Source organism: Vicia villosa, linkage group LG4, assembly GCF_029867415.1.
Source record: "Vicia villosa cultivar HV-30 ecotype Madison, WI linkage group LG4, Vvil1.0, whole genome shotgun sequence".
Classification (NCBI taxonomy): domain Eukaryota; kingdom Viridiplantae; phylum Streptophyta; class Magnoliopsida; order Fabales; family Fabaceae; genus Vicia; species Vicia villosa.
In genome coordinates this window covers 45,540,852-45,567,912 of record NC_081183.1, presented here as the reverse complement: position 1 = coordinate 45,567,912, position 27,061 = coordinate 45,540,852, and the positions used below count along the sequence as shown (strand labels likewise).

Below are 27,061 nucleotides of genomic sequence, written 5' to 3'. Positions count from 1 at the left end.
TGGCCCTGTTCAGGTCGACGAATGACATTTTGTGGAAGCCTCTAGAAGCCTCAGGTCGACCTTGAGGTCGACTCATCAACATATACAGGTCGACGCACACTTCTCATAGGTCGACACACACTTCTCATAGGTCGACGCTCACTTCTCATAGGTCGACGCATGGTTCCTTAGGGTTTTGTTCCTCCAATATCAAGCGTGATTTGGGTTTTTTTACGACTGCTTTGCTTCACAATTATTCAGCTGTGCTTAAGGGTTTGAGGGATCGGTGATCCGCTCAACAAGCTAGCAACAATCGGAGAATAGGGAAGGAAGGATCGAGGTCGAGATTCATCAAGATCATCGACATACACTTGGTTCCACTTGAATCAAGGGAAGAAAAGATTTTAATTTTACTGCATAATTGTAGTTGGTGATTGATAATTTCTTCTCTTGTGAACAATTTGTATTCGATACAATTTATCCTAATTCTATTTCATGTTCTTCTTCGTTATCACAATTTTCTGTCAATTTTAATCTAAATAAAATATAGCACAAAGATATTTTTGGGTTCCTGTGAAGTGTTTAGCGAAGAGATTTGCGGTGATTAAGTGTTTACAGTGAGAGAAGAGACTTGTGTGAAAAAGAGCTTGAAAAAAAAAGGTTTGGGTTTCTCTGATGTGTATTGGAATGATTTAATTATTATTCTATTTTTGGCATATTTTTTAATCAAATTTTTGTCAATTATTAATTTGATATAAAATGGTTGTACGATGAATAATGAGTTCGATTCCCTTATGGTACACACTTCAATTAATTAGTTATAAGTAAATAAAATTTCTTAGGTAAAATGGGCAACGCCTGACTTAATAAGTAAACATGTTAAGTCAATTAAGGGACATAAACGACTTAGGAAATTTAACATGAGTTAATTTTATTATTTAATCTTTGTTAAGTAAGTTTTAAATGCATCCGACCTAACAAAATTATAAATATTTATGAAATTGCCACTGTGTCACTTCTTAAGTCAGGTGGTAGGTGAACTGACTTAACAACCTCTGCTAAACATGTATGTTTATACTAGTGTATAAATAGCAACACTCCCCCTCAAGTTTAAGCATATCACTCAAATGCACCAAGCTTGCCACATATATAATTAGTTCTGAACTTCATAGGGATTTTGTAAACACATCTATTAATTGATCATTAGAGTTGACAAAATTTGTGACAATGTCGCCTGATTCAGTCTTCTCCTTGAAAAAGTGACAATTTATCTCAATATGCGTAAACCAATGAAAAATCAATGAATTAGAATTTTGCAATTTGACGAAATTATCAATTATTGAAGATGCACACTAGTCGTTATTACTCACAATATACTGTTTGTTAGAAGTGGTGGCAAATGTTGTGTTTGGTATTTTGTCATAAATACCATTTTTCGTATACAAAAATATTTATATCCATAATAGATTTTTCGTATATAAATATTGTTTTTGTTTAGGCATCACTTACAAAAATATCTGGATCAATAGTAAATTTTCATATATAAAATTATTTAGATCAATGATAGATTTTTTCCCGTATGTCATTTTTTAATAAAAAATATTTGGATCATAAATACCTTTTTTTGTTTAAAAATATTAATTTAGATCAATAATAGATATTTTCCTGTATACAAATATTATTTTTGTTTAGGTATCGTTTACAAAAGTATTTCGATCAATAATAAGTTTTTGTGTAAAAAAATATTTAGATCAATAGTAGATTTTTTCTTGTATACCATTTTTTAATAAAAAATATTTAGATTATAATTATCATTTCTCGTATATAAAAATCTTTAGATCAATAATAGATTTTTCCCCATATACAAAAATTATTTTTGTTTAGGTATCGTTTACAAAAATATTTGGATCAATATTAAATTTTCGTAGAAAGAAATATTTAGATCAATAATAAATTTTTTCCCATATATCATTTTTTAATAAAAAATATTTGGATCATAAATACTTTTTTCATATATAAAAATATATAAATCAATACTAAATTTTTCTTGTATACAAATTATTTTTGGTATGGATGCCCTTACGTTTGTACGGGGTACTGATGTATGTATTGTGCTCATATTTTTAAAATGTAATAAAAATAAAATATATTTTCGATTTCTCTATAATATTAGAAATTTTATTTTTAAACTACTTCAACTTATAAAATAATGAGTGAAGTCTCATTTTAGTCCATCACAAAAACTATACAGGTCAGATTAGTCTCTGAGAAAAAAAAGTCCATATTAAATCTCTTACAAAATTTAACCAAGTCATATTAGTCCCTCTACTAATTTTTTTTAAGCCGATTTTTTTTACCTTTCAACCGTGAGTGGACCATCAGTGAAGACCCATTTTAGTCCCTCATAAAAAGGGAGAGTCCAAATTAGTCCCTGAGAAAAAAAAGTGTCTATTTAATTCCTTACAAATTTTAACTGAGCCATGTTAGCCCCTCTTTCAATATTTTTTAAATGATTTTTCGTATTTTTAAACTATGACTGGACTTGACAATATAGACTTGCTTTCAGAAATTGAATACCGGTCAGATGTTGAGTTCCTTTGCACATGATCTTCAGAGTCTAAGTTTCTACCAAAAGCTGGATTCCCTAGATCTGAGATAGTAAAATCTTATCATTCAGAATTTGAGTTATCATATTCTGATCTTTCATAATCTGAGTCTCAAGTTTCTCTTCATATGTTCCTATCAAAGTCAGAGTCCGGTAAATTCTTTTACTAATGACCATGCACACTTGAACATATGTTAGTGTGCCTAATTGTTCATTAAATATTTTGTTATCATCAAAACCTAAGTGATATGGTATAAACCAATTTTCTTCAAACATACAAAGTGTATTATTTTCGCCACAACATTATTTACAAAAGAAAAAAATTATCCTAAATCACCTTAGTAACAAAACTAAACCATCCAAAAAGATTATTAACAACTAAAACAATAACGATACCTAATACAGAAGAATACATAACAACAAAAATTATAGTCACCTACCCATAAGCCTGATAATAAACCAAACAAAGAAAAGAACGCTGTGGTATTGCGATGACTTATCTACAACCCCTTCATAAATAATTTCAATTAAACAGTAGTAAAATAGGAGTCCTGTCATAATTTAAAAATAAAAAAATCAATTTGAAAAAAATACTAAAAGAGGGACTAACATGGCTTGATTAAATTTCATAAGATTAAATTTTATAAGAGATTAAATATAGAACTTTTTTTCTTAGGGACTAATTTGGACTTTTCTTTTTTTTTGGAACTAAAATGAGTCTTTATTAGCAGTTCCGTCACGGTTCAAAAGTAAGCAAAAAATCGATTTTAAAAAAATGTTAGTTGATGACTAACATGGCTCGGTTAAATTTTGTAAGAAATTTAATAGAGACTTTTTTCTCAGAGACTAATTTGAGCTCTACAATTTTTGTAAGGAACTAAAATGAGATTTCACTCTAAAATAATAAACTAAACATATAATAAATTTTTATTAATGATATATCATAAAAAAGTCATTACAAATACGCAACATAAAATTTATTATTCAATCAAAATAATTTATTTATTGTTATTATTAGATTGCAAACATAGATGTACCGCTGCTGAGGATAAATTCCCTACATTATAGTGTCAGAAAATATAATTATTTAGGAGCTTGGCTAATATGCATAAGAAAAATCCTTATGCACCGTGCATAAGCCTATATAAGTCATTGGATCATGTTTTTAATCCAGTATTGAGTATTGAGTATTGAGTGGTGAGTATTGAGTATTGAGTAATAACAATTGATATCTAGATTTTGATCCAATAATTCAGAGGTCCATAATAATCTATGCACGGTGCATAGATTTTTATCTATGCACGGTAACTGCACCCATTATTTAGTATGAGAATGTAATTATCTTAATAAAGGTTTTATTTTTATTAAAAAAAAATTATAATAATGATTATAAAACTACTATAATTAAAAAAACCCATTTTCCCGTTTAAGTATAATAACTTTTAAACTTCAAAATAAGACATAAGATACAACATTATGTATTAAGGGGAGTTTCAAACAAAACAAAAATGAAAATTTTAATATTATTTATATAAGTACAAATTATTGTTGTTACAGTTTTATTTAACAAGAAAATACACAAATTTATAGTAAAATAATATGGAAGCATATTTAATTTATAATAATATCGTATTTAATTTGATTTTTAATAAAATAAAAATAAAAATTATATATGTGAAAAATTCTATATTTATTTAAAACCAAAATCAAATACGACATTTTTTGATATCCTATTTGTTTAAATTTCATTCCGATGAGAGTGAGTATATTATTATTCTAATGTTAGTTATCACCACTAATGCATATTAATGTTAATAAATAATTTTTTATTTTGTTCCATTTAACATGGTAAACGATAAAATAAATGAAAAAAATTATGTCCAACTTATTAATAAATTTATGAATTTTGATATGTAACCTGCATGACAAAACAAATATTAACATTGACAAAAACAAAATCTTTACCATGCAAATTTCTTTTTATACATCAATATCAATTTTTTATTTATTTCAAAGACACATATTTCTTTTTATTTCATGTTTATATCACATTTTTCATTAAATTAATTTCATGTATAAAAAACAAAGATATTTTTTATATTTGAATTAAGACACATTATTTATACTTGAAAAACTATCATTTTTTCCAATAATTAGTGAAAATGAATACTTATCTATAAATTGTAATTTTTATAGATATATATTTTTTAAAATAGTGGTTAATGAAAATATAAATTTATTAATTTAGATTTTTAAATAAAAATATATTTTTTATTTTATGCATCAATTACAAAAATTAGTTGATTATGCCTTTTCTGTTTAATTTTTTAAATATTTTTTTATAATGATCATAAATGAGTTAATTAATTGTTTTAAAATATTATAAATCAGTCTATTTAGTTAATTTAAAATATAATAAATATAAATAGTTTTAAAGAGAAAAAAATCATGCAAATAATAACAAATGTATTCCCAATAAAAATAAATGGTACACCTGAAAGACTTTTTGCATCTGCAAATCCATTATATATATATATATATATATATATATATATATATATATATATATATATATATATATATATATATATATATATATATATATATATGTATATATATATGCTTGATGGATAGAGATTGGAAAATAGATATTGTCTATTGTTTCTGAGAAGCTAATCGGTGTGCGGATGCGTTGGCTACTTGGGGATGCAACCTAGATATGGATCTTAGAGTCTTCGACGATTGTCCGGAGTTGATTAAGGAGAGTTATGATAGCGATTTCAGGGGTATTGCTACTCCTAGGTTAATCGTTGTGTAATTTTTTTCTTGGGGCGTATGCCCTCCCTAGTGTGTATAACTTGACCAGAGAATGATCTCCCCTTTAATATTAATAAAGATATTTATAATAAATAATTTTAACTATTCCCTGTTATAATTTAGATCAATTTCAAAAGAAAAACAAAATTTTCTCTCTCATCTCTTGTTATGTAGCTCTCCATACTTCTCCGACAAGTTTTTTAGCACAATATTTTCTTTGTTGCTTCATTTATTAATAGAAAAACACCAAATTAGTAAAAGTTCAACAGGTTCATAACCATAGAACCCTCAAGAGATGACAACTATTTCGAATTCGACCACAACCACATTCGCCGTCGGAAATGCTTTGCCGCCACTATATATACAACCGCAAAACTATGCAACACTATAAAAAATCAGCAAATCAAAAACATAATTCAAATACATAGTAACAACTCACCTTCCTTCTATCAAATCCTGTTAATACATGTTGAGATGGATGATTTTGAGTTATTGTTAGCTGAAGATTTCGTTTTATAGTATTTGTCCTTCGAAGAAGTAGAAAATCGAAGGAAAGATGGTTACTGATGGTCATCCCTTAAAAAGTAAAAGAATGGCTACTGATGGTCATGCTTCGAGAATAAAGACTTTTAAGTTCGATATGAAGATAGTGAATACTGAAAGACTAGTGAAAGTATGTGTCTTCGGGACTTAGACAAAATTTATAAAATATATTTAAGTATTACTACTTAGCGTGTTTTCGTAGTGTTTTTAATACACTGCCACGCGTCGAAGACGGACTCAGGCGGGAAGATTTGAAATTCGAAGACGGTTTCGTAACTGTCCAAGTAACAGATGGCATCGCTGGAAGTTCTTATAAGAAACGTGGCAGCAGATTAGTGTAGGACCGTTAAGGTCGAAACTAGTATAAATAGGAGTCTTAATGTTAGGATTCTGTGTGTTCATTTTGTACAAATCACTCACATATTTACTCAAGTATCAAGCGTTAAGAGAAAGAGTTCGCTGAGAAAATGTACGTATGACACCACCATTTTAATACATGAGTATTATCTTTCGTTTTCAAATATCTTCCAGAATTGCTGCATTTCATTTACTTCTTGCCATTTACATTTCTGTATCTTTACTTTAACGTCATTTACTTTCGAATTACTTTCATGTTATTTACTTTCAAAGTCTTTAACGTTTCTGCAGTTTAAGATTCTTTACGTTTTAACAGCCTTTTTAGTTTCATATGTTATGTTACTTATCTTTTCGTTGAAGTCACACTTACATATAACAAAGTGATTATCAAGATTATTTGTTCTTTAATCGAACAATACTTATTGACAAAGACGAATCATGAATATGGTTCGAATGAACATTGATAACAATCTTTTTGACTATGTGTCCTAGGATCAATCTAGTCGATCCTGCGAGTAACCAAATCATATTTATTATAGTTAGGAAGACTAGCGGTTGTTTACCGGAAATCACCGTAAAGAAATTGGCACACCTGGTGGGATAGTGTCAAGCAGATTGTTTTAATCAATTGCTTTATTTTTGTCTAGACAATATCAAGATCTTGTATGAACCTTAGGAACGGTAAATTAAAGAACAGTGCACAACCGATTCCCAAACGAAGGTACAACAAGAAAACGGCTGCTACGGCCAGTGCAGGGGGTGATCGAGATCCCCCACAAGGTTCAGGATCAGGAGCGGCAAATTCGACTTCCACTCAAGGAACACGAGATGCAACGGGTCCAAATGGATCGAGACCTGCAGATAATTCCCAGGCTATGCCTGAAAATAATACAGGGCCTTCAGGGACTATCCCAATTTCAGTGTCGACAACCGCACCCTCATCCACAAGCGCATAAGACGTACTGTTTTCCTCGACAAATGCTGCAAATAATTTGTCTGGTCAAGGCACGAATTCTGCTTTCGAATGGAGACCAAATAGTTCATATGGAATGCCATACCCATTTGGAACAGGCGTACGAGGGGCAGGACCTATATATGCCCCAACTAACAATGCGACATTTTCACCGAATGTTAGTTCAGTGGGTCGAAGTGCACACAACACTAGTTTTTCTACCCATGTGCCCCACTTTACCACAAATAACCAAGCAGCATTTCGACAAGAAACGGATGCAAGCAACCATGATATGGTAGGGGTTTTGGCCAGAGAATTGACTTCAGTTTTAAGCCCACTAATGGCAAATGTTACTACTACAAATAGAGAAAACGTGGAGATTTTCCAAAAGATATCATCTCAAATGAATCGAATGGCAGAGTTCATGGGAGTAACACCACCTAAAAGGAAAGACAAACAACCTTCGAACCAAGAAGAGAGGCCCATTTTGGAACGTGTACAAGATATAGTTCCGCCATCTAGGACAGCCACTAGGGATGTAGGCCGCTCACGAAGAACAGAGACGTTCGAAAGAACTCCAATAATTAACTTAGAGGCTTCAAATCAAAGAACCGCCCCCGTTCGACAGGAAACGGAGGAAGAGCGACCCAGATTGAGGATTGTGGGTAGGGACGAACACCCAGATGAGGTTGTCCAAAGAGTCAGAAGAGAAAATCTGGCTATAGAAAATAACTTAACTGCTATGATAGAAAGGGTGATGGCCAATAATTGCCTTAGTACTGGACTTAGACGTCCAAATTATACATCCCCTATATCAGATTATATCATGCAGACCGAATTGCCTAGGGGCACTAAGGTACCCAAATTTACAAAATTTTCAGGCGAAACTAATGAGTCAACGGTGGAACATATTGCTAGATATTTGACAGAAGCGGGAGACTTAGCGGGAAACGAGGATTTAAGGATCAAATATTTCCCTAGTTCGCTGACAAAGAATGCCTTCATTTGGTTTAATACTTTGCCACCAAATTCGATAGATGCATGGGCATACTTAGAAAGGCTTTTCCATGAGCAATTCTATATGGGCCAAACTAAGATAAGTTTGAAAGAATTGGCCAGTGTTAAAAGAAAATTCACAGAAACAATTGATGACTACTTGAATAGGTTCCGTCTGTTGAAATCAAGATGCTTTACAACAGTCCCAGAGCATGAACTTGTCGAAATGGCCGCGGGTGGTCTAGATTATTCAATAAGAAAGAAACTAGATACCCAATACCTTAGGGACATGGCCCAATTAGCAGACAGGGTTCGACAGGTCGAACGCCTAAAAGCATAAAAAGTTAAGGCGAATAAAAGTTATAAGAAAGAAAGAGTAGCGTACGTCGAAGCCGAGGACGCTGATGATGAGTCTTTCAATGACTCATATAACCCTGAAGAAGTCGAAATAGACTTGGCTGAGTTGAAAGAAGCGCCACCTTATGCCTGCAAATTGCTAAATCCTGCAAATGGAAAAAACCCAATAGAAAACGATAAGAATGATAGGTTCCCTAAGAAAACTTATACATTCGACATTACCAAGTGTGATGAAATATTTGATTTATTGGTAAAGGATGGCCAAATGATACTACCTCCAAATTCAAAAATTCCTCCGTTGGAACAACGGAAGAAAAGAGGTTTTTGTAAATATCATGGGTTTTTAGGCCATAAAACTTCTCAATGTTTTCTTTTCAGGGATCTAATTCAAAATGCTCTCAATGATGGAAGGTTGAAGTTTGCTGACAAGACCAAGAGTCGTATCAGGGTCGATACCAATCCCCTGAACATTGCTGACGCTAGCCTCTGTGAGGTAGAAGATATCAACATGGTGGAGGCATCTGAAGTTGAAGTTGTGGAAACTAAAACAATGTTCAATGGAAAGCAGGCTACTGAAAGCCTAAATGGTGACATAGTCTTCGACACTGATGTTGAAGAATCTTCCAAGACAGAAATGATTGAAGCATCGAAGGAAGAAAACAGTGAGGCCACTGAAGACCTCAGGATGAAACTCCAGAAAATCCAGATCTCTGAAGTTCCTCCAGTAGCGGTTAACATGGTTAGCGCCAGACGCCCAGTGTCTGAATTTGGCGAACTAGAGACATGGCTGACAAGGAAAAATGGGGGCATCGAAGTTCCTCTAAAAACCGAAAGCCTCAAAGAATATCTCTGGAATTGCCACGAGAGAAATGGCGGTAAGCAATGGATGTGTCCAAGGTGTTCGATCATGCTGAATCGAAGGGTCGAAGCCAACTTCGAAAGGGTTCGACGCGAAAGATGGGAACACCCAGGAAGAGAGCCAAATCCCCTACTACAACTATACCCAAGGATGGAGGAAAGCTTAGTAGGATTTTTGGTCAGATGCCACAAAGGAAACACTGAAGTTGCTCTGTGCCCAAGATGTAGGGCAGTCTATGATGAAATGCTAGCACGATCATTCGAACGTGTGTACTGCTACATGAATCGAGAAACTTAGGGGTTACGTCCTAACCTGTACGGTTTCGACATATGGACTCCAACAAAGAGGCCTGATAGCCCACGCCCCAGAGCTCGAAGGGTAACTTTCAAAATTCCTGCAGATGCACCCAGGGATAGGTGGGTACAAGCTGATGCAAGAACCAACAAATGGCGAAGTTGGGACCAAGGTGGGAGAACTGCAATGGCATATAGGAAACAATTTCAAAGACCAAATCGAGAGGCGTATCGATTGGAGAATTATAAAGGAAAAAATCCTATGTCTCGGTCCCAGTGGAGAAGGCATCAGAGAATAAAAAAGGCTCAGAAGGAATACAGGCCAAGAGAAACTGGAGAATCTAGTAGCAACCAAGTCCCATACCAGGGGGAAAAGTCAAACAAACCTCCGGTGGAACGCAGATTATTCGAAGCTGAAAAACTCTTGGATGAAGAAGAAAAGATGCGTTCAAGTTCCTGGAAAGAGGAGGATAGAATGACAAATGATTTTGATTCTGATGGAGTATCATCTATAAACTTGAATTGCAATGTTGTTTCCGTACTCCCTCACGAGTTTAATCAGGAAACTGAAGTGGAAGACTGTGAAGAAGCTGATATCGAAGAAATGGCAAAACACAGACCTGTGTGTTACTATGTGCTGAATAATGGTGCAGTAGAAGAACAGAATGCTTTCTTCGAAAGGCCTGATGAGGGCATGCGAAATCATTTGAAGCCACTCTATATCAGGGCTAAGATTGAGAACGTTGGCATTAATAAAGTCCTAGTTGATGGGGGAGCAGCAGTGAACCTAATGCCTCAATACATGCTAAAAAGAATTGGTATGTTCGATACGGATATAAGGACACATAACATGGTTTTATCTAACTACGAAGGCAAAATAGGACAAACACTGGGAGTCGTTCAGGTCAATTTGACAGTAGGCTCAGTTACCAGGCCAACCATGTTCATGGTTATACCAGCAAAAGCAAACTACAACCTTTTGCTTGGTAAGGAATGGATTCATGGGGTAGCAGCTGTGCCCTCAACAATGCATCAGAGGGTGACAATTTGGAGAGAAGATGGTATAGTGGAGAATATCGAAGGTGATCAGAGTTACTACATGGCTGAAGTCAACCAGGTGAATAAAACCAACTTCGATAGGAACCTGGCAAACATAGGCCCTTGTCATGCTGCAGAAGAGGTATATACCCCAAATAAGAATGCATTGTACTATTTAACTTTACACCCAAATGGATTCCAATGGGATAGAGAGATCATGGATGGTCCACCAGACACAGCACCATTGGAGAATTATCCAACAGTACGGCCAACAGGCTGGGACGATGACATTAATCATGTCTGAGTCTTCGTTCTTCGAAAATATTTCGGCCTATGTGGCCGAGAACAAAAGGAAGGCGGCTCTCGAAGCCGAACTATCAAATACAAAGATAGATGCAGTTCTAACCAAAGAAGGAATAACAGAATTGGAGATACGTACGAGTTTCGAACTCCCTGAAGACACGGCTCCAGATGGAGAAATCGTAAGAGAAGAACCAAACCAAAGGTTGGATGCAATATACGACGAGGAACCTTTGGGATTCGAAAAAGACCCATTGGCGTCGAACATAAAGATGTTGGCCCAAGATCCACTTGAAGAAGTAAATCTTGGAGACAATGGTCAAAAAAGGATAACATATATCAGCGCGAAGCTAGAACCAGAATTGAAAGCAACGGTCATCAAAATGCTGAAAGAAAACAGAGATTGTTTTGCTTGGGATTATGATGAGATGCCTGGTCTAGAAAGAGATTTAGTCGAACTAAAATTACCAATAAAAGAAGGGAAGAAGCCCATAAAGCAAACTCCCAGAAGATTCGCGCCAGAGATTCACTCGAAGATTAAAGCAGAGGTCGAAAGACTCTTACGTTGCAAATTTATCCAAACTACAAGGTATGTTGAGTGGATTGCTAATATAGTACCTGTAATTAAAAAGAATGGCTCATTAAGAGTATGCATAGACTTTCGTGACCTTAATGCAGCTACTCCTAAAGACGAGTATCCCATGCCTGTAGCAGAAATGCTAGTAGACTCAGCCGCAGGTTTTGAGTATTTGAGCATGTTGGATGGATATTTGGGATACAATCAAATTTTTATAGCAGAAGACGATGTATCCAAAACAGCATTTCGTTGCCCAGGAGCAATAGGCACTTACGAATGGGTTGTGATGCCTTTTGGTTTGAAAAACGCTGGGGCAACTTATCAAAGAGCAATGAATTCTATATTTCATGACTTTATAGAAACATTCATGCAAGTGTATATAGATGACATTGTGGTAAAATCTACCTCGGGTATGAGTCATCTCGATCATCTGAGCCAATCATTCGAAAGAATGAGGAAATATGGCTTGAAGATGAACCACCTCAAATGTGCTTTCTTTTTGCAGGCAGGTGATTTCTTGGGCTTCGTAGTCCACAAAAAAGGGATAGAAATTAACCAGAACAAGACAAAAGCCATTAGGGAAACCAAGTCTCCATCCACGAAGAAAGAACTACAATCGTTATTGGGTAAGATAAATTTCTTAAGGAGATTTATCTCTAACTTGAGTGGACGCACGCAAGCTTTCTCACCTCTACTACGGCTTAAGCAAGGAAAATTCGAATGGCGTGCTGAACATCAAGAAGCTTTCGATCAGATAAAGCAATACTTGACTTGTCCACCAATTCTGTCTCCCCCAAATGGGAAGAAGCACATGCGCCTATACATTTTAGCATCAGATAAAACAATAGGCAGCATGCTGGCCCAAGAAGATGAGAATGGCATCGAAAGAGCCATTTATTACTTAAGTAGAGTACTCAATGATGCAGAGACTAGATATACTGATATAGAAAAACTCTGCCTTTGTTTGTATTTCTCCTGTATCAAACTTAAGTATTATATAAAGCCAGTTGATGTTTACGTTTCATCTCATTGTGATGTTATTAAACATATGTTATCTAAGCCAATACTACATAGTCGAATTGGCAAGTGGGCTTTGGCCCTTACTGAATATTCATTAATATTTCAGCCTCTCAAGGCAATGAAAGGTCAAATTGTGTCAGACTTCATTGTCGATCATGCGGTGGTTGAGAATCATCAGCATTATGTGGACTTAAAACCTTGGAAGTTATACTTCGATGGTTCAACGCATAGAGAAGGTACTGGAGTTGGAATGTTGATAATTTCTCCTGATGGAATTCCAACAAAGCTCAAGTATAAAATCGAAGGTCCATTATGCTCCAACAACGAAGCCGAATACGAAGCATTAATTGCTGGACTTGAGGCTTTGTTAGAATTGGGGGCAACCAGAGTCGAAATTAAAGGAGACTCCGAATTGGTCATCAAACAATTGACAAAGGAGTACAAGTGTATCAAAGAGAATTTGATCATGTATTTTGTCATTGCAAATAGGCTACTCAAGAAATTCGAATATGTGGAATTAAAACACGTATCAAGGGTGAATAACCAGGAAGCAAACGACTTGGCACAATTAGCTTCAGGATACAAAGTATCAAAAGAAAAGTTGGAAGAGTTGATTGAAGTAAGAGGAAGAGCAATGTTTGCTAAACTTTTGCCAAGTGATCTAGAGAACTCACAATTGGGTTATGCCAACAAAGAACAATTCGAAGTACTAAATATAGACTCGTTGGCAGACACAGATTGGAGGAGTCCAATTATTAACTATCTGAAAAATCCTTCGACGAATACAGACAGGAAAATCAAGTATAGAGCCTTGTCATATTTTCTGATGGGAAATGAATTGTTCAAGAAAACTCCTGAAGGGGTGTTGTTGAAATGCTTGGGTGAAGCAGAAGCATATTTGGCTCTGTCGAACGTACATAGTGGGGCATGTGGTGCACATCAAGCAGGGCACAAAATGAAATGGCTCTTGTTTTGTTATGGGATGTATTGGCCTTCGATGTTAAAGGATTGCATAGAGTTTGCGAAAGGGTGCCAAGAGTGCCAAGAACATGCAGGTATCCAACACGCTCCAGCAAACGAATTAAGTACGATAGTAAAACCATGGCCTTTCAGGGGAGGGGCATTAGATTTGATTGAAGAAATTCACCCCAAGTCATCTAAAGGTTAAAGGTACATTTTGGTAGGAATAGACTATTTCACAAAATGGGTCGAAGCAATACCGTTGGCAAATGTGGATCAAGAGGCTGTGATTGAGTTTATTCACAAACACATTATATACAAGTTTGGAATTCCAGAAAGTATAACAACCGATCAGGGATCAGTCTTTACTGGACGAAAAATGCAAGACTTTGCCAGAGAAATAGTGTTGCACCCCAAAATTTGCCCATTTAATTTTACTGCTACTTAGCTTAAGCTTTGCATTCACATACATACTTCCATTAAGCCATTAGCATGTATCATGTATTCATTTAAGTTCAATTAGATCAAAATTGGCTGAGATTTGTAAGTGTGGAAGGATTCTCAAGGAATAAGTCGCCAGTTACAAGACATACTCCAGACATGATTTAAGATTCAAGTTAATTCATCATTTAATTTCTCAATTTTATGGGTTCAGGATTGGTCCAATACAAACAAGATCAGTTTTATATGCCCAAAGTCATTCAAGTGCCAATTATGCTTCATTCATGAAAGGGTTCTATGCAAAGTTTATAGTAAAGATGAGATCCATCAGAGATCATTGTGTCAAACGCAAGCAAATCATATTAAGACATGTCCATGGTTCCAAAACGAGAGCCAAAGTTAAAGAAGGATGAAATTTCAAGTTTATGGAAAGAAAAAAGCTTACTGTATTGAAGTTAGTTGAATTCAAGATTGTATATTTGAGCTCAAGATATTATTTATGGCTTTGTATCTAAAATTATCCCATGGAGTATTGAGATTTATTTGGAATACGCTATGATACAAGGCATTTCATTTCGGTTTGCTAATGATACATGAAAATTTCATAGGAGCTCATTGTCATTGTCATTCAAGAGGAAGCAAACTAAAGCATTTTATGCAAATGAATATTATATGTTTCCAACAGGGATTTACAATGCAATTAAGCTGTTATAAAAAAAAGCATCAGTGCACAAAAAAAATAAATAGCAATATATTCCACCGGATAACTGTGAAACATTTGACATAATGAATCTCCTTGAAGATAGACTCCAGCATGCAAATGGTGTTGTTGTCTTGGCAACTATAAAAGTATTCCTGCACTTGACTTTGTCTATGGTATATGAGCGTATCAAGGCCCCTCTCTTAACTTAAGCGAGCTCAGGAAGTCCAGAACAACCTTATGCAATTCTGAGCCACCTGCATCTCTTGTTGCAAATGAAAGCAATACCTCCATCTACCGCCTACAACCTATCTTAACGCGCCGCCGCCATGGCTAATGAGGGCCCTGTTAACACAAAAGGAGAAAATCTCAACATGATCAGTTTTAGATATCAATGCAGCATAACATTCAAAAACATTCATCCATACACACACACTTCAACTCTAACAATTTCCCCAGCTGCCCTTTAACTAACTCACAACACCCTGTTTCTCTTCTAAAACAGTTCAGCAAACCTATTTTTACCTTAACCACTTCCTTTCTAACTCAGCATAAAACCAAACAACATACCCATACCAAACCATTTCCAACAGAATCTTAACAAACTTTCTCCATTCATTAACTGCCTATAACTAACAAGTAACAGAAAACAGAGTCATAACTAACTTCATAACAGATTTCTAACTACCCTAACAACCTCCAAAAAACAGTTACACAACTCCTAACAGATTAACAGAAGAAGAGAAGGGGAGTTACTTCAGAAAGTCAATCTCCTCCATCTCTATAAATCAGAACTCGGTTTCACACTTCAAGTTCTCCACCACTTTCCCACAAATCATCACAATCATTCTCAAACCACCACTTTTCCACAAATCATCACAATCATTCTCAAACCACCACTTCTCACCCTTCATCTTCATCATTCTTCAGCTCCACCATTCATCACCTTCACAAGTTCATCATCTTCACACTCCATTCTCCCTCTCCTCCAACTCCCTGCAATTCCCACATTCATCAACACACAATCTTCTCCAATTCAATCAATAAAGTGTAATAAGAAAGGAGCATGAGTATAATCGAATTGCACTGACCTGTAAAAACGATTCTCTCTGCAATCTTCCTTTGGATTCGAGCTTCAATCCTTCTCCTCTTCACCATCAATAATCAGCATCTCCAACGAGTTCCTGGATCTTCGCAGCCTCATACATAATCATCTTCGTCATCACATCAACCTTCAGAGCGAGGCAATCTTCAAGCAATGGCATCATCACGCAGCAATAACCATGACAAGTCATTCAAAAATCAGAAATAAGAGAAGAAGGAGCAAGAAAAGAACTCAACTGAAAAGAGAGCTCAAAGATTTACCTCTGGTTTTCCTCAACAACTATCATCAAGCTTCATACTCTCCAGGTAAACGCTACAACTTTCCGATTCTTGCATTCTTTTCATCTACGAGGTGTTAGAGCTTGTTCTGTTGACCAAAACCCCTATGGTGGTAGCTTCTAATTGGATCGAAATTGTTGTGTAAACCGGTTGATATCACTTAGGTTTTCGTTCGTTCCGTTTTGAGGATTAGAGAGTGTGAACGAGAGGTTAATGAGGAATCACGTTAGGCTAGACTTGAAATTAGGAAGAAGAGGTCGTTGGTGATGTGTTCATCACGGCGGCGCTGTAATTTTTGGTCGGAGTAGCTCCGGCGCCGTCGTATTCGAGCGAGAGACGGAGTTGAGTCTGAGAAGAGAAGTTGAAGAGTCATAAGATGAACCCTAAAATCCCCTATATATTTTAATTTACTTAACTTAGGCTTTAATTTGATTAATTGAAATTAGTTGTATAAACAGAGATTAATCATGTTTAACATAAAGTTTGAATTTCGATTAAGTGTTTGATTAAGCCATTTTTGTCTGATTTTGGATTGGATTCATAAGTTCTAGAACACCACATTTCTTGGGCCCGCTTCTTGTTCGCACCCCCTCGGGCCCATGCCTTTTTTGGCTGTATAAAAAATCTGTAAACAAAAACATCCTTTGGGCTGGGCCCTGCGCCCTGCTGCTAATAACACCAACAATTCAAATTCTCACCCCTGTTTACATTGTTATTTTAGATTCTATTAGATTTTTGCCCATTTCTTTTTGGTAGTTAACACTAATTTTCCTCTATTATTTCTTAGACCTTTAATACAACTTTTCCGACATATAAAAAATAATCAACAAAAATATTAGTTTAGGCTTGTATTTTAATTCTTTTGCTTGATTAGAATTCTTGTTCTTTGTCATATAAAAATCAATAAAAATAATAGTCCTTTAATTCACTTTTGGTACTATATTTTGCACCATTTGCTTCCATGTTTTGTACCATATTTCAAGTCATTCTTTTAGTCATTTTTGCACTAATTTTGTATCATTGTTTACTTGTAATTTTTACTTGTAATTTTGATCTTTGCTTGTGCGTGTAATTTCATTCCTTTAGACTTAAGACCTATAATCTTCATAATATTAGGCTTAGTCTTTTCCCTTAAAATCTTACCACTTAGGTATAATCATAACATTAAGCTAGTTATTCATTTTAGGCTAGTTTTCTTCTTCTTTTTCTCTTTCAACATTAAAACATTAACAAATAGAGATGCGAATCACATTAAGAAAGTGATAGAGAAATGAGTGGGATTTATTCCCTAATCTGTTTCTCAATCACTTAGTGGCATAGAAATGAGTGGGATTCATTCCCTAATCTGTTTCTCGGTCACTACTTAATGGGAGAGAAATGAGTGGGATTCATTCCCTAATCTGTTTCTCGAACATTAACTAATGGGATAGAAATGAGTGGGATTCATTCCCTAATCTGTTTCTGGAACATTACATAATGGGATAGAAGTGAGTGGGATTCATTCCCTAATCTGCTTCTCAATCATTATACATTTTTATGTGATTCGAATCGCAAAGTAAACTCCCTTAAAAAGACACCTAACCAAAAACACTTCAAAATATCTAATAAAGGCTTAGACCTAAACAAAGTAAGGAAGTGATGCGAAGCCTTGTAGTGGGTTTTCGTCCATCATGGAAGTACACCTAAAAGACACAAACCAATTTTCTCTCTTCTCTCTCTTGCCTCCGAGGCATTCTTTCTCTTGCCTTCAGGGCATTTCTTTCTCCTAATCGGACACGTTATTTCCGCTCCATTCCCAGCTTAAGACTCCAGAGGTCGAGCAGCGGAGTGCGAATGTAACTGTTCAACTAAAAAACACAAAAACAAAAAAAAAAAACTAAAGAGCCGAACTACGGCGCTCTGATTCCTGAAAAGGATACGTAGGCATTAGGTCGCGGGGCCTAAGCGAGCACAACTATTTAAAAACCTTATTTTCCCCGTGTTTCTTTTCTTTCATTTGCATACATTCCCTTAGTAATTAAGCTTTAGATAACACACCCTTAGAATAGAACAAACATAGGTGGATACCATCGAGTACGATGGGCGTGAGGGGTGCTAGTACCTTCCCCTCGCGTAACCGACTCCCGTACCTTGATTCTCTGGTCGCAAGACCCTGTTCCTTCCTTTGTTAGGTTTTCTGATATTCCTTTCCCTTCTGGGATAAATATATTGGTGGCGACTCTGTTCATTTTTTCGCGAGCGTGCGACAGCTGGCGACTCTGCTGGGGATGTGATAGACCTTTGCTGGTCCATTCTTAGCAAGTCGATCCTAGCCTTTGTTTGTTTCTTTTATTGGGTGTTTATTTATTTGTTTATGTGGTTACATTTTGTATATATGTTTGTATATCATGTCTATTTCCTGTTTGCATGTCATATTTACTTTCCGCATGCATCTGGACTATATTATGGGTCCCCGTGGGGACCACATATTTTCTCTGTTTGCAGGTTGGGTGGGATGTTCTATGAGGTAAAAGGCCCAATACCCAGGCCATGAGTGATACCTTAGGAACTAGGAATAGAGTGGCCATGACGGACAGAAGACGTATGTCTGATTGATCCGATCATGTATCCACGGGCAGAGCTTGGTTGAACGAGGCAATATCGTATGATTGCGCCTACTTTCAATCCTCTGTTGGCTTTTTGACCTACCATATACTAGATCCTACCTGTGAGAGGGGTTGGGAATTTTGTTTTGCAGGAAAACGTGCCTCCATCCTACCTTAAACCATTCAGACTATCTATCATAATCAACGTCGAACCTCTGAATCTGGAGGTTTGACCTTATGTGACTTTTGCAAAGGTTATCTATCAGAATCAACGTCGAACCTCTGAATCTGGAGGGTTCGACCATCTTTGACTTATGCACAAGTTGTTTATCCAGAAAGCAACGTCGAACCTCTGAATCTGGAGGATTCGACCATATCTTATTGACCATGAGAAGTTGTTATCCAAGAGGCCTTGATCCTTGATCCTGATTTATGATACATTTGCATCTTCATTGACATTTTTGCATTCATGCATGTGCATCCATGGTTACCAAGACTCTTACCACTCTTCATCTCCATCAGATCAGTCAAGACGATTCCTCCACACCGATATCTGACAAGAGCTCACAGAAGAAGAATCATGGAGAATTACGAACAAGATCAAGCTGCCATTAGAGAAGAGATGGATCAAATGAAAACTAAGGTCGATGCTATCCTGGAAGCTATCCAAGCCTTGCGAACTGAAAGGGTTCCTGCTACACAAGAGATTCCCGTTGTTGGTAACCAAGCTGCTGCTAGCCAACTTGAGGTCGTTCCACCTTCTTCTACTCCATTTGAGTTCCAAGCAAGGACTAATGCTACTCTTGGGATGCCATTCAACTTCATGACTGTTGATACCCTTGGAGCTCCAAACCAAGGTGGGACTATACCCGTGACTTCTGGAGCAATGACTATGGCTGATCCCGTCTTCCCACTCCCTGTGCCACCTTCTCAAACAGAGATTCCTATTCCTGCTTTCTGTGGTACTCGTTCTGCTAATCCAGAAATGCAAACAATACCAACTGCTGAAAGAGCTCGACACGTTGAGAAATCTGCTGAGAAGTACAAAATCCTTGAGGAAAGAATTCGAGCCATTGAAGGATTTAGTGCCTATGGGATGGATGCCGAGGATATGTGTCTAGTTCCTAATCTGGTTGTCCCTCCTAAGTTCAAGACTCCCGACTTCCAGAAGTACAAGGGTTTGAGCTGTCCGAAGAGCCATATCATCATGTATTGTCGTAAGATGGCTTCTCACATCCACAACGACTCATTGCTCATTCACTGCTTCCAAGATAGCTTATCTGGGGCATCTCTGAACTGGTATATGAATCTGGAGCGTAATAGAATCCGATCTTGGAAGGATTTGTCTGATGCTTTCCTCAAGCAATATCAGTATAACATTGACATGGCACCGACTAGGGTGCAACTTCAGAATCAAGCACAAAAGACCAATGAGACATTCAAAGAATATGCCCAAAGGTGGAGAGAAATGGCTGCTCAAGTTAATCCACCACTTTCTGAATCCGAGCTGGTTGACATGTTCATGAACACTCTTCAAGGACATTACTATGAGAGAATGGTTGGTAGTGTTTCTTCTGGTTTCTCCGATCTAGTCAGGATTGGTGAAAGAATTGAGAATGGTTTGAAAATTGGTAAGATCCAGAATCCCGCCAATGCTGCTGCTGCAAACCAATATGGGTACAAGAAACCTCAGGGTAACTTTGTCAAGAAGAAAGAAGGCGAGACCAGTGCCACCTATGCTCAAGATCAAGCTCCTTGCTATCGAGTGGCCGCCACCGCCCCTCAAGCTTATGTGGCACCTGTTGGTCAACAACCTTGGGTCCCTTATCAACAATATGTCCAACAACAACAACAAGGTTTCCAACAACAAGGTTATCAGCAGAGACAAGGTCAACAGAGGCAGAATAGGCCTAAAAGGGTGTATGATCGTGTACCAATGACCTATAGCCAACTTCTCGCCGCCTTGCTTGATCAAAAACTGATTCAATTAGCTGAAGCGAGGCCTCCTCCTGATCCTCTCCCTCCAAATTACAAGATTAATGCCAAGTGTGAATTCCACTCTGGAGGATCTGGTCACACCACTGAAGAGTGCAGAGTTCTCAAAGACAAGGTTCAGGATCTGCTTGATGCAAAGGAGATTACATTCACACCTGCGGCACCTAATGTGGTCAACAATCCCATGCCACCTCACAATGGAGCTTCCACCAGTGGAACATGAAGACTTTTATGTTTGTCAGAAAACATTTCATTTGCATTAGAATAAGGCCAAACTTGCCATTGTATAGATTTCTTTAGTATTTTCAATTGTACTACTTTTGTTGTTATCAAGTACTATCCATTGTAAGAAACTCATTCTGTTTGAATAAATAAAAATGTAATATACATGTTTTTCTCAAATCATTTCATCTTTGTTATTATGTTCATTGATACTTCACTCATTTGTCTTAAGCAACTAAAAAAGGAGAATGATGAAAAATCAAAAACACATGAACTACTAACTGTATGCTTTTGGAACAAAGATCCTGCTGATGATGTACAGGCATTGTTTCGATTCCTAAACACCGGAGTTATAAGGGAGTGAAACCTTCGTCAACCCCTTTGAGCCTATGGAGTAGTAGTTTCTTTTCAAATATATAAAACCCTCAATCTTAACCAGGGGCAGGGTAGTCTTCAGTTAGTGCGACCGAGCGTTCAACTTTCAGGTATTCCATCAGAGGATCAATCATATTTCAGATCTCACAACAAAAAAGGGAAGAGCACAATCCACAACGGATGTCTCCCATTCACTGAGAAGAAGGCAGTCACAACCTTTTCATCAAGTCAATCACCAAAGTCATACAACTTGTTCCCGAACGAGACAAAAAGAATGAAAAAAGAAAGTTATGAATCATGATAAAAAAAAAAAAGAGACAATAGCCCGCTAAGTCAAAAAAAAAAAAAAAGAGAAAAAAGAAAAGCTTTGAAGCACATGACTTAGGCAAAAATTAGGGCATATCCCGCTGGACAACGAACACCAATATCAAAAGAAACTTTCTGTCCAGGCAAAAGTTAGGGAAAGCAAAAGGCAAAGCACAAGAAAAAAATCCTCCAAGGGACAAGTTGTTGTGACCATCAACAAAAGAATCAAAGGGTGGCTGCCACCTCCGCCAAAGCCATAAAGGATCCTCATCCATCACAATCCTTCCTGAAAAGTGAATACTCGTGTCGAACTAGCTGAACGTAGGACTGGAGAACATCACGAAGAAGGGGTGGGTTAAGTAGAACTTGAGCCTTTATCCTTTGTTTCTCAAACCGTGAACCCGGCCACGTTACAACCCTCAAAAGTCCTAATTGAAGCAGGGTTCGTTCCGAAAGCATACAAACTGTAAAATCATGTCAAACTGACTCCTAATGTTGCTGTGTCATTTGTGTTAGTATCAGTACAACATTTTGACAAATAAAAAACTTCTACTTTGAGATTAACATGTGCATTGCATTCTCATTATCTTTTCAAAACAGAATTGCCTCTAATCAGAAAGTAAGTACTTGATACCAAGGAAAGTTTAACATCGAAAGTCAGTCAAGCAATCTTACAAAGGCAAAGGTTGGTCATCCGCAAAGCAAATCTCTGAAGCACCCATCTGGTGGAAGAGTTCCCTTCAATCTGGGGCATTCATCCCTTCATCCACACTGGGGCAGACCATTGCACATCTCCATGATTCAAGCATGTCAAAATTCTATCTCAAAAGGTCATACAAGCGGGGGCAAGCTAGTAACAAGTCATTTTTTTTTATCCCCAAGCAAGTGTCAGATATGGATACAAGTGTCGAGGAGTCAAGTCAACACCTCACCTTCACAAGTTCTATTCTTCAAGCAACAACCTTCCACAAAGGCATTCTCCATCCACTCCTGGTATCTTGGAGACAATCATCCCATTCATAATCATACAATTATCATGCATATCATTGCATTCTCATTATCATTTCTCCCGCATGATCCAATCATCAACAAAGCAGGGCCATCCACCCCACCTCGATTCTCAAACAGAGTCTTAGAACTCCACTTAATCTACTCCACACAAAGCAAAAACCCTGACAAATCAATCAATACACTACATATAGAATCCATAACATTGCATCTCCAGAAGTGCACAAATAAATCATACATTGCATATGAAGCATAAGCCAAGTTACTCATCAGATGAGGTCCCTACAAGCAATCAATCGATATTCCACTGGATCACTCAGAGTTACCATTGTGGTGTCATCTCCCAAAGCCAATCATGGTCATTTTTCTTCAACCCAGAGTTGATGTTTTTGAGTTCAACCCAGAGTTGACTTTCCCTCCATCTTTTAACCGAGTTAATTATCTCCTCCCACTCAACCCAGAGTTGACGGTTGTCTCTTTTCTTTTCCCGCTCAACCCAGAGTTGACGCTTATCTTTTACTCAACCCAGAGTTGATTCCTTGTCTTTTCCCACTCAACCCAGAGTTGATGGTTATTCTTTATCCTTTTCCCCTCTCAACCCAGAGTTGATGGTTATCCTTTATCTTTTTCCCCTCTCAACCCAGAGTTGATGGTTATCCCTTATTCAATCCAGAATTGATTTCTCTTCCCCTCTCAACCCAGAGTTGATGGTTATCCTTTATCTTTTTCCCCTCTCAACCCAGAGTTGATGGTTATCCCTTATTCAATCCAGAATTGATTTCTCTTCCCCTCTCAACCCAGAGTTGATGGTTATCCCTTATTCAATCCAGAATTGATTTCTCTTCCCCGCTCAACCCAGAGTTGAAGGTTATCTTTTATTCAACCCAGAGTTGATCCTTGTCTTTCTTTCCCACTCAACCCAGAGTTGAAGGTTATCTTTTATTCAACCCAGAGTTGATCCTTGTCTTTCTTTCCCACTCAACCCAGAGTTGATGGTTATCCTTTATCCTTTTTCCCACTCAACCCAGAGTTGACGGTTACCCTTTTATTCGATCCAGAATTGACTCCTCCTTTCCCATTCGACCCAGAGTTGACCCACGTTTCTTTTTTAACCCAGAGTTGACGTTTATTTCATTTCAACCCAGAGTTGAATTACTTTTTCTCAACCCAGAGTTGATATCCGTCTCTTGTTTTCAACCCAGAGTTGATGTTCTTACTTTTTACCTCAACCCAGAGTTGATGCCTATATCTTGTCCCATTAATATTGATTTCCCGTTCTATTCTCAACCCAGAGTTGATGTTTATATCTTGTCCAACCCAGAGTTGACTTCCCTTTATTCTTCGACCCAGAGTCGACCCACTTTTCTTTTTCAACCTATAGTTGATATGTATTTCATTTCTAACCCAGAGTTACTTTGATCAATCCCGAATTGATACATTCTTCCTCAATGGAGTTGACACCATGTCCTCCCCAGTGGATCCTATCTTGTCAGGCAAATTTTCAGGTTTACTTGGTATTTAATCTTCTTCTACCTTGATTGCTCGAAAGGCTAGTGCCAATCTCCCATCCAGGTTTAAGACGATTAAATAGGGGCAGCTGTTGCACCCCAAAATTTGCCCATTTAATTTTACTGCTACTTAGCTTAAGCTTTGCATTCACATACATACTTCCATTAAGCCATTAGCATGTATCATGTATTCATTTAAGTTCAATTAGATCAAAATTGGCTGAGATTTGTAAGTGTGGAAGGATTCTCAAGGAATAAGTCGCCAGTTACAAGACATACTCCAGACATGATTTAAGATTCAAGTTAATTCATCATTTAATTTCTCAATTTTATGGGTTCAGGATTGGTCCAATACAAACAAGATCAGTTTTATATGCCCAAAGTCATTCAAGTGCCAATTATGCTTCATTCATGAAAGGGTTCTATGCAAAGTTTATAGTAAAGATGAGATCCATCAGAGATCATTGTGTCAAACGCAAGCAAATCATATTAAGACATGTCCATGGTTCCAAAACGAGAGCCAAAGTTAAAGAAGGATGAAATTTCAAGTTTATGGAAAGAAAAAAGCTTACTGTATTGAAGTTAGTTGAATTCAAGATTGTATATTTGAGCTCAAGATATTATTTATGGCTTTGTATCTAAAATTATCCCATGGAGTATTGAGATTTATTTGGAATACGCTATGATACAAGGCATTTCATTTCGGTTTGCTAATGATACATGAAAATTTCATAGGAGCTCATTGTCATTGTCATTCAAGAGGAAGCAAACTAAAGCATTTTATGCAAATGAATATTATATGTTTCCAACAGGGATTTACAATGCAATTAAGCTGTTATAAAAAAAAGCATCAGTGCACAAAAAAAATAAATAGCAATATATTCCACCGGATAACTGTGAAACATTTGACATAATGAATCTCCTTGAAGATAGACTCCAGCATGCAAATGGTGTTGTTGTCTTGGCAACTATAAAAGTATTCCTGCACTTGACTTTGTCTATGGTATATGAGCGTATCAAGGCCCCTCTCTTAACTTAAGCGAGCTCAGGAAGTCCAGAACAACCTTATGCAATTCTGAGCCACCTGCATCTCTTGTTGCAAATGAAAGCAATACCTCCATCTACCGCCTACAACCTATCTTAACGCGCCGCCGCCATGGCTAATGAGGGCCCTGTTAACACAAAAGGAGAAAATCTCAACATGATCAGTTTTAGATATCAATGCAGCATAACATTCAAAAACATTCATCCATACACACACACTTCAACTCTAACAATTTCCCCAGCTGCCCTTTAACTAACTCACAACACCCTGTTTCTCTTCTAAAACAGTTCAGCAAACCTATTTTTACCTTAACCACTTCCTTTCTAACTCAGCATAAAACCAAACAACATACCCATACCAAACCATTTCCAACAGAATCTTAACAAACTTTCTCCATTCATTAACTGCCTATAACTAACAAGTAACAGAAAACAGAGTCATAACTAACTTCATAACAGATTTCTAACTACCCTAACAACCTCCAAAAAACAGTTACACAACTCCTAACAGATTAACAGAAGAAGAGAAGGGGAGTTACTTCAGAAAGTCAATCTCCTCCATCTCTATAAATCAGAACTCGGTTTCACACTTCAAGTTCTCCACCACTTTCCCACAAATCATCACAATCATTCTCAAACCACCACTTTTCCACAAATCATCACAATCATTCTCAAACCACCACTTCTCACCCTTCATCTTCATCATTCTTCAGCTCCACCATTCATCACCTTCACAAGTTCATCATCTTCACACTCCATTCTCCCTCTCCTCCAACTCCCTGCAATTCCCACATTCATCAACACACAATCTTCTCCAATTCAATCAATAAAGTGTAATAAGAAAGGAGCATGAGTATAATCGAATTGCACTGACCTGTAAAAACGATTCTCTCTGCAATCTTCCTTTGGATTCGAGCTTCAATCCTTCTCCTCTTCACCATCAATAATCAGCATCTCCAACGAGTTCCTGGATCTTCGCAGCCTCATACATAATCATCTTCGTCATCACATCAACCTTCAGAGCGAGGCAATCTTCAAGCAATGGCATCATCACGCAGCAATAACCATGACAAGTCATTCAAAAATCAGAAATAAGAGAAGAAGGAGCAAGAAAAGAACTCAACTGAAAAGAGAGCTCAAAGATTTACCTCTGGTTTTCCTCAACAACTATCATCAAGCTTCATACTCTCCAGGTAAACGCTACAACTTTCCGATTCTTGCATTCTTTTCATCTACGAGGTGTTAGAGCTTGTTCTGTTGACCAAAACCCCTATGGTGGTAGCTTCTAATTGGATCGAAATTGTTGTGTAAACCGGTTGATATCACTTAGGTTTTCGTTCGTTCCGTTTTGAGGATTAGAGAGTGTGAACGAGAGGTTAATGAGGAATCACGTTAGGCTAGACTTGAAATTAGGAAGAAGAGGTCGTTGGTGATGTGTTCATCACGGCGGCGCTGTAATTTTTGGTCGGAGTAGCTCCGGCGCCGTCGTATTCGAGCGAGAGACGGAGTTGAGTCTGAGAAGAGAAGTTGAAGAGTCATAAGATGAACCCTAAAATCCCCTATATATTTTAATTTACTTAACTTAGGCTTTAATTTGATTAATTGAAATTAGTTGTATAAACAGAGATTAATCATGTTTAACATAAAGTTTGAATTTCGATTAAGTGTTTGATTAAGCCATTTTTGTCTGATTTTGGATTGGATTCATAAGTTCTAGAACACCACATTTCTTGGGCCCGCTTCCTGTTCGCACCCCCTCGGGCCCATGCCTTTTTTGGCTGTATAAAAAATCTGTAAACAAAAACATCCTTTGGGCTGGGCCCTGCGCCCTGCTGCTAATA

At 36.9% G+C, this 27,061-nt stretch overlaps 1 protein-coding gene across 1 annotated transcript in view; it reads left to right on the top strand.

The window, feature by feature from the left end:
* The window catches only part of LOC131597150 (zinc finger protein GIS2-like), a 35,828-nt gene extending 10,878 nt beyond the window's left edge, over window positions 1-24,950 (top strand). The window contains exon 3 of the mRNA XM_058869861.1: window positions 24,912-24,950. Coding sequence (XP_058725844.1) covers window positions 24,912-24,950 — 39 coding nt within the window. The remainder of the gene's footprint in view (window positions 1-24,911) is intronic.
* The last annotated feature ends 2,111 nt before the right edge of the window (window positions 24,951-27,061 follow it).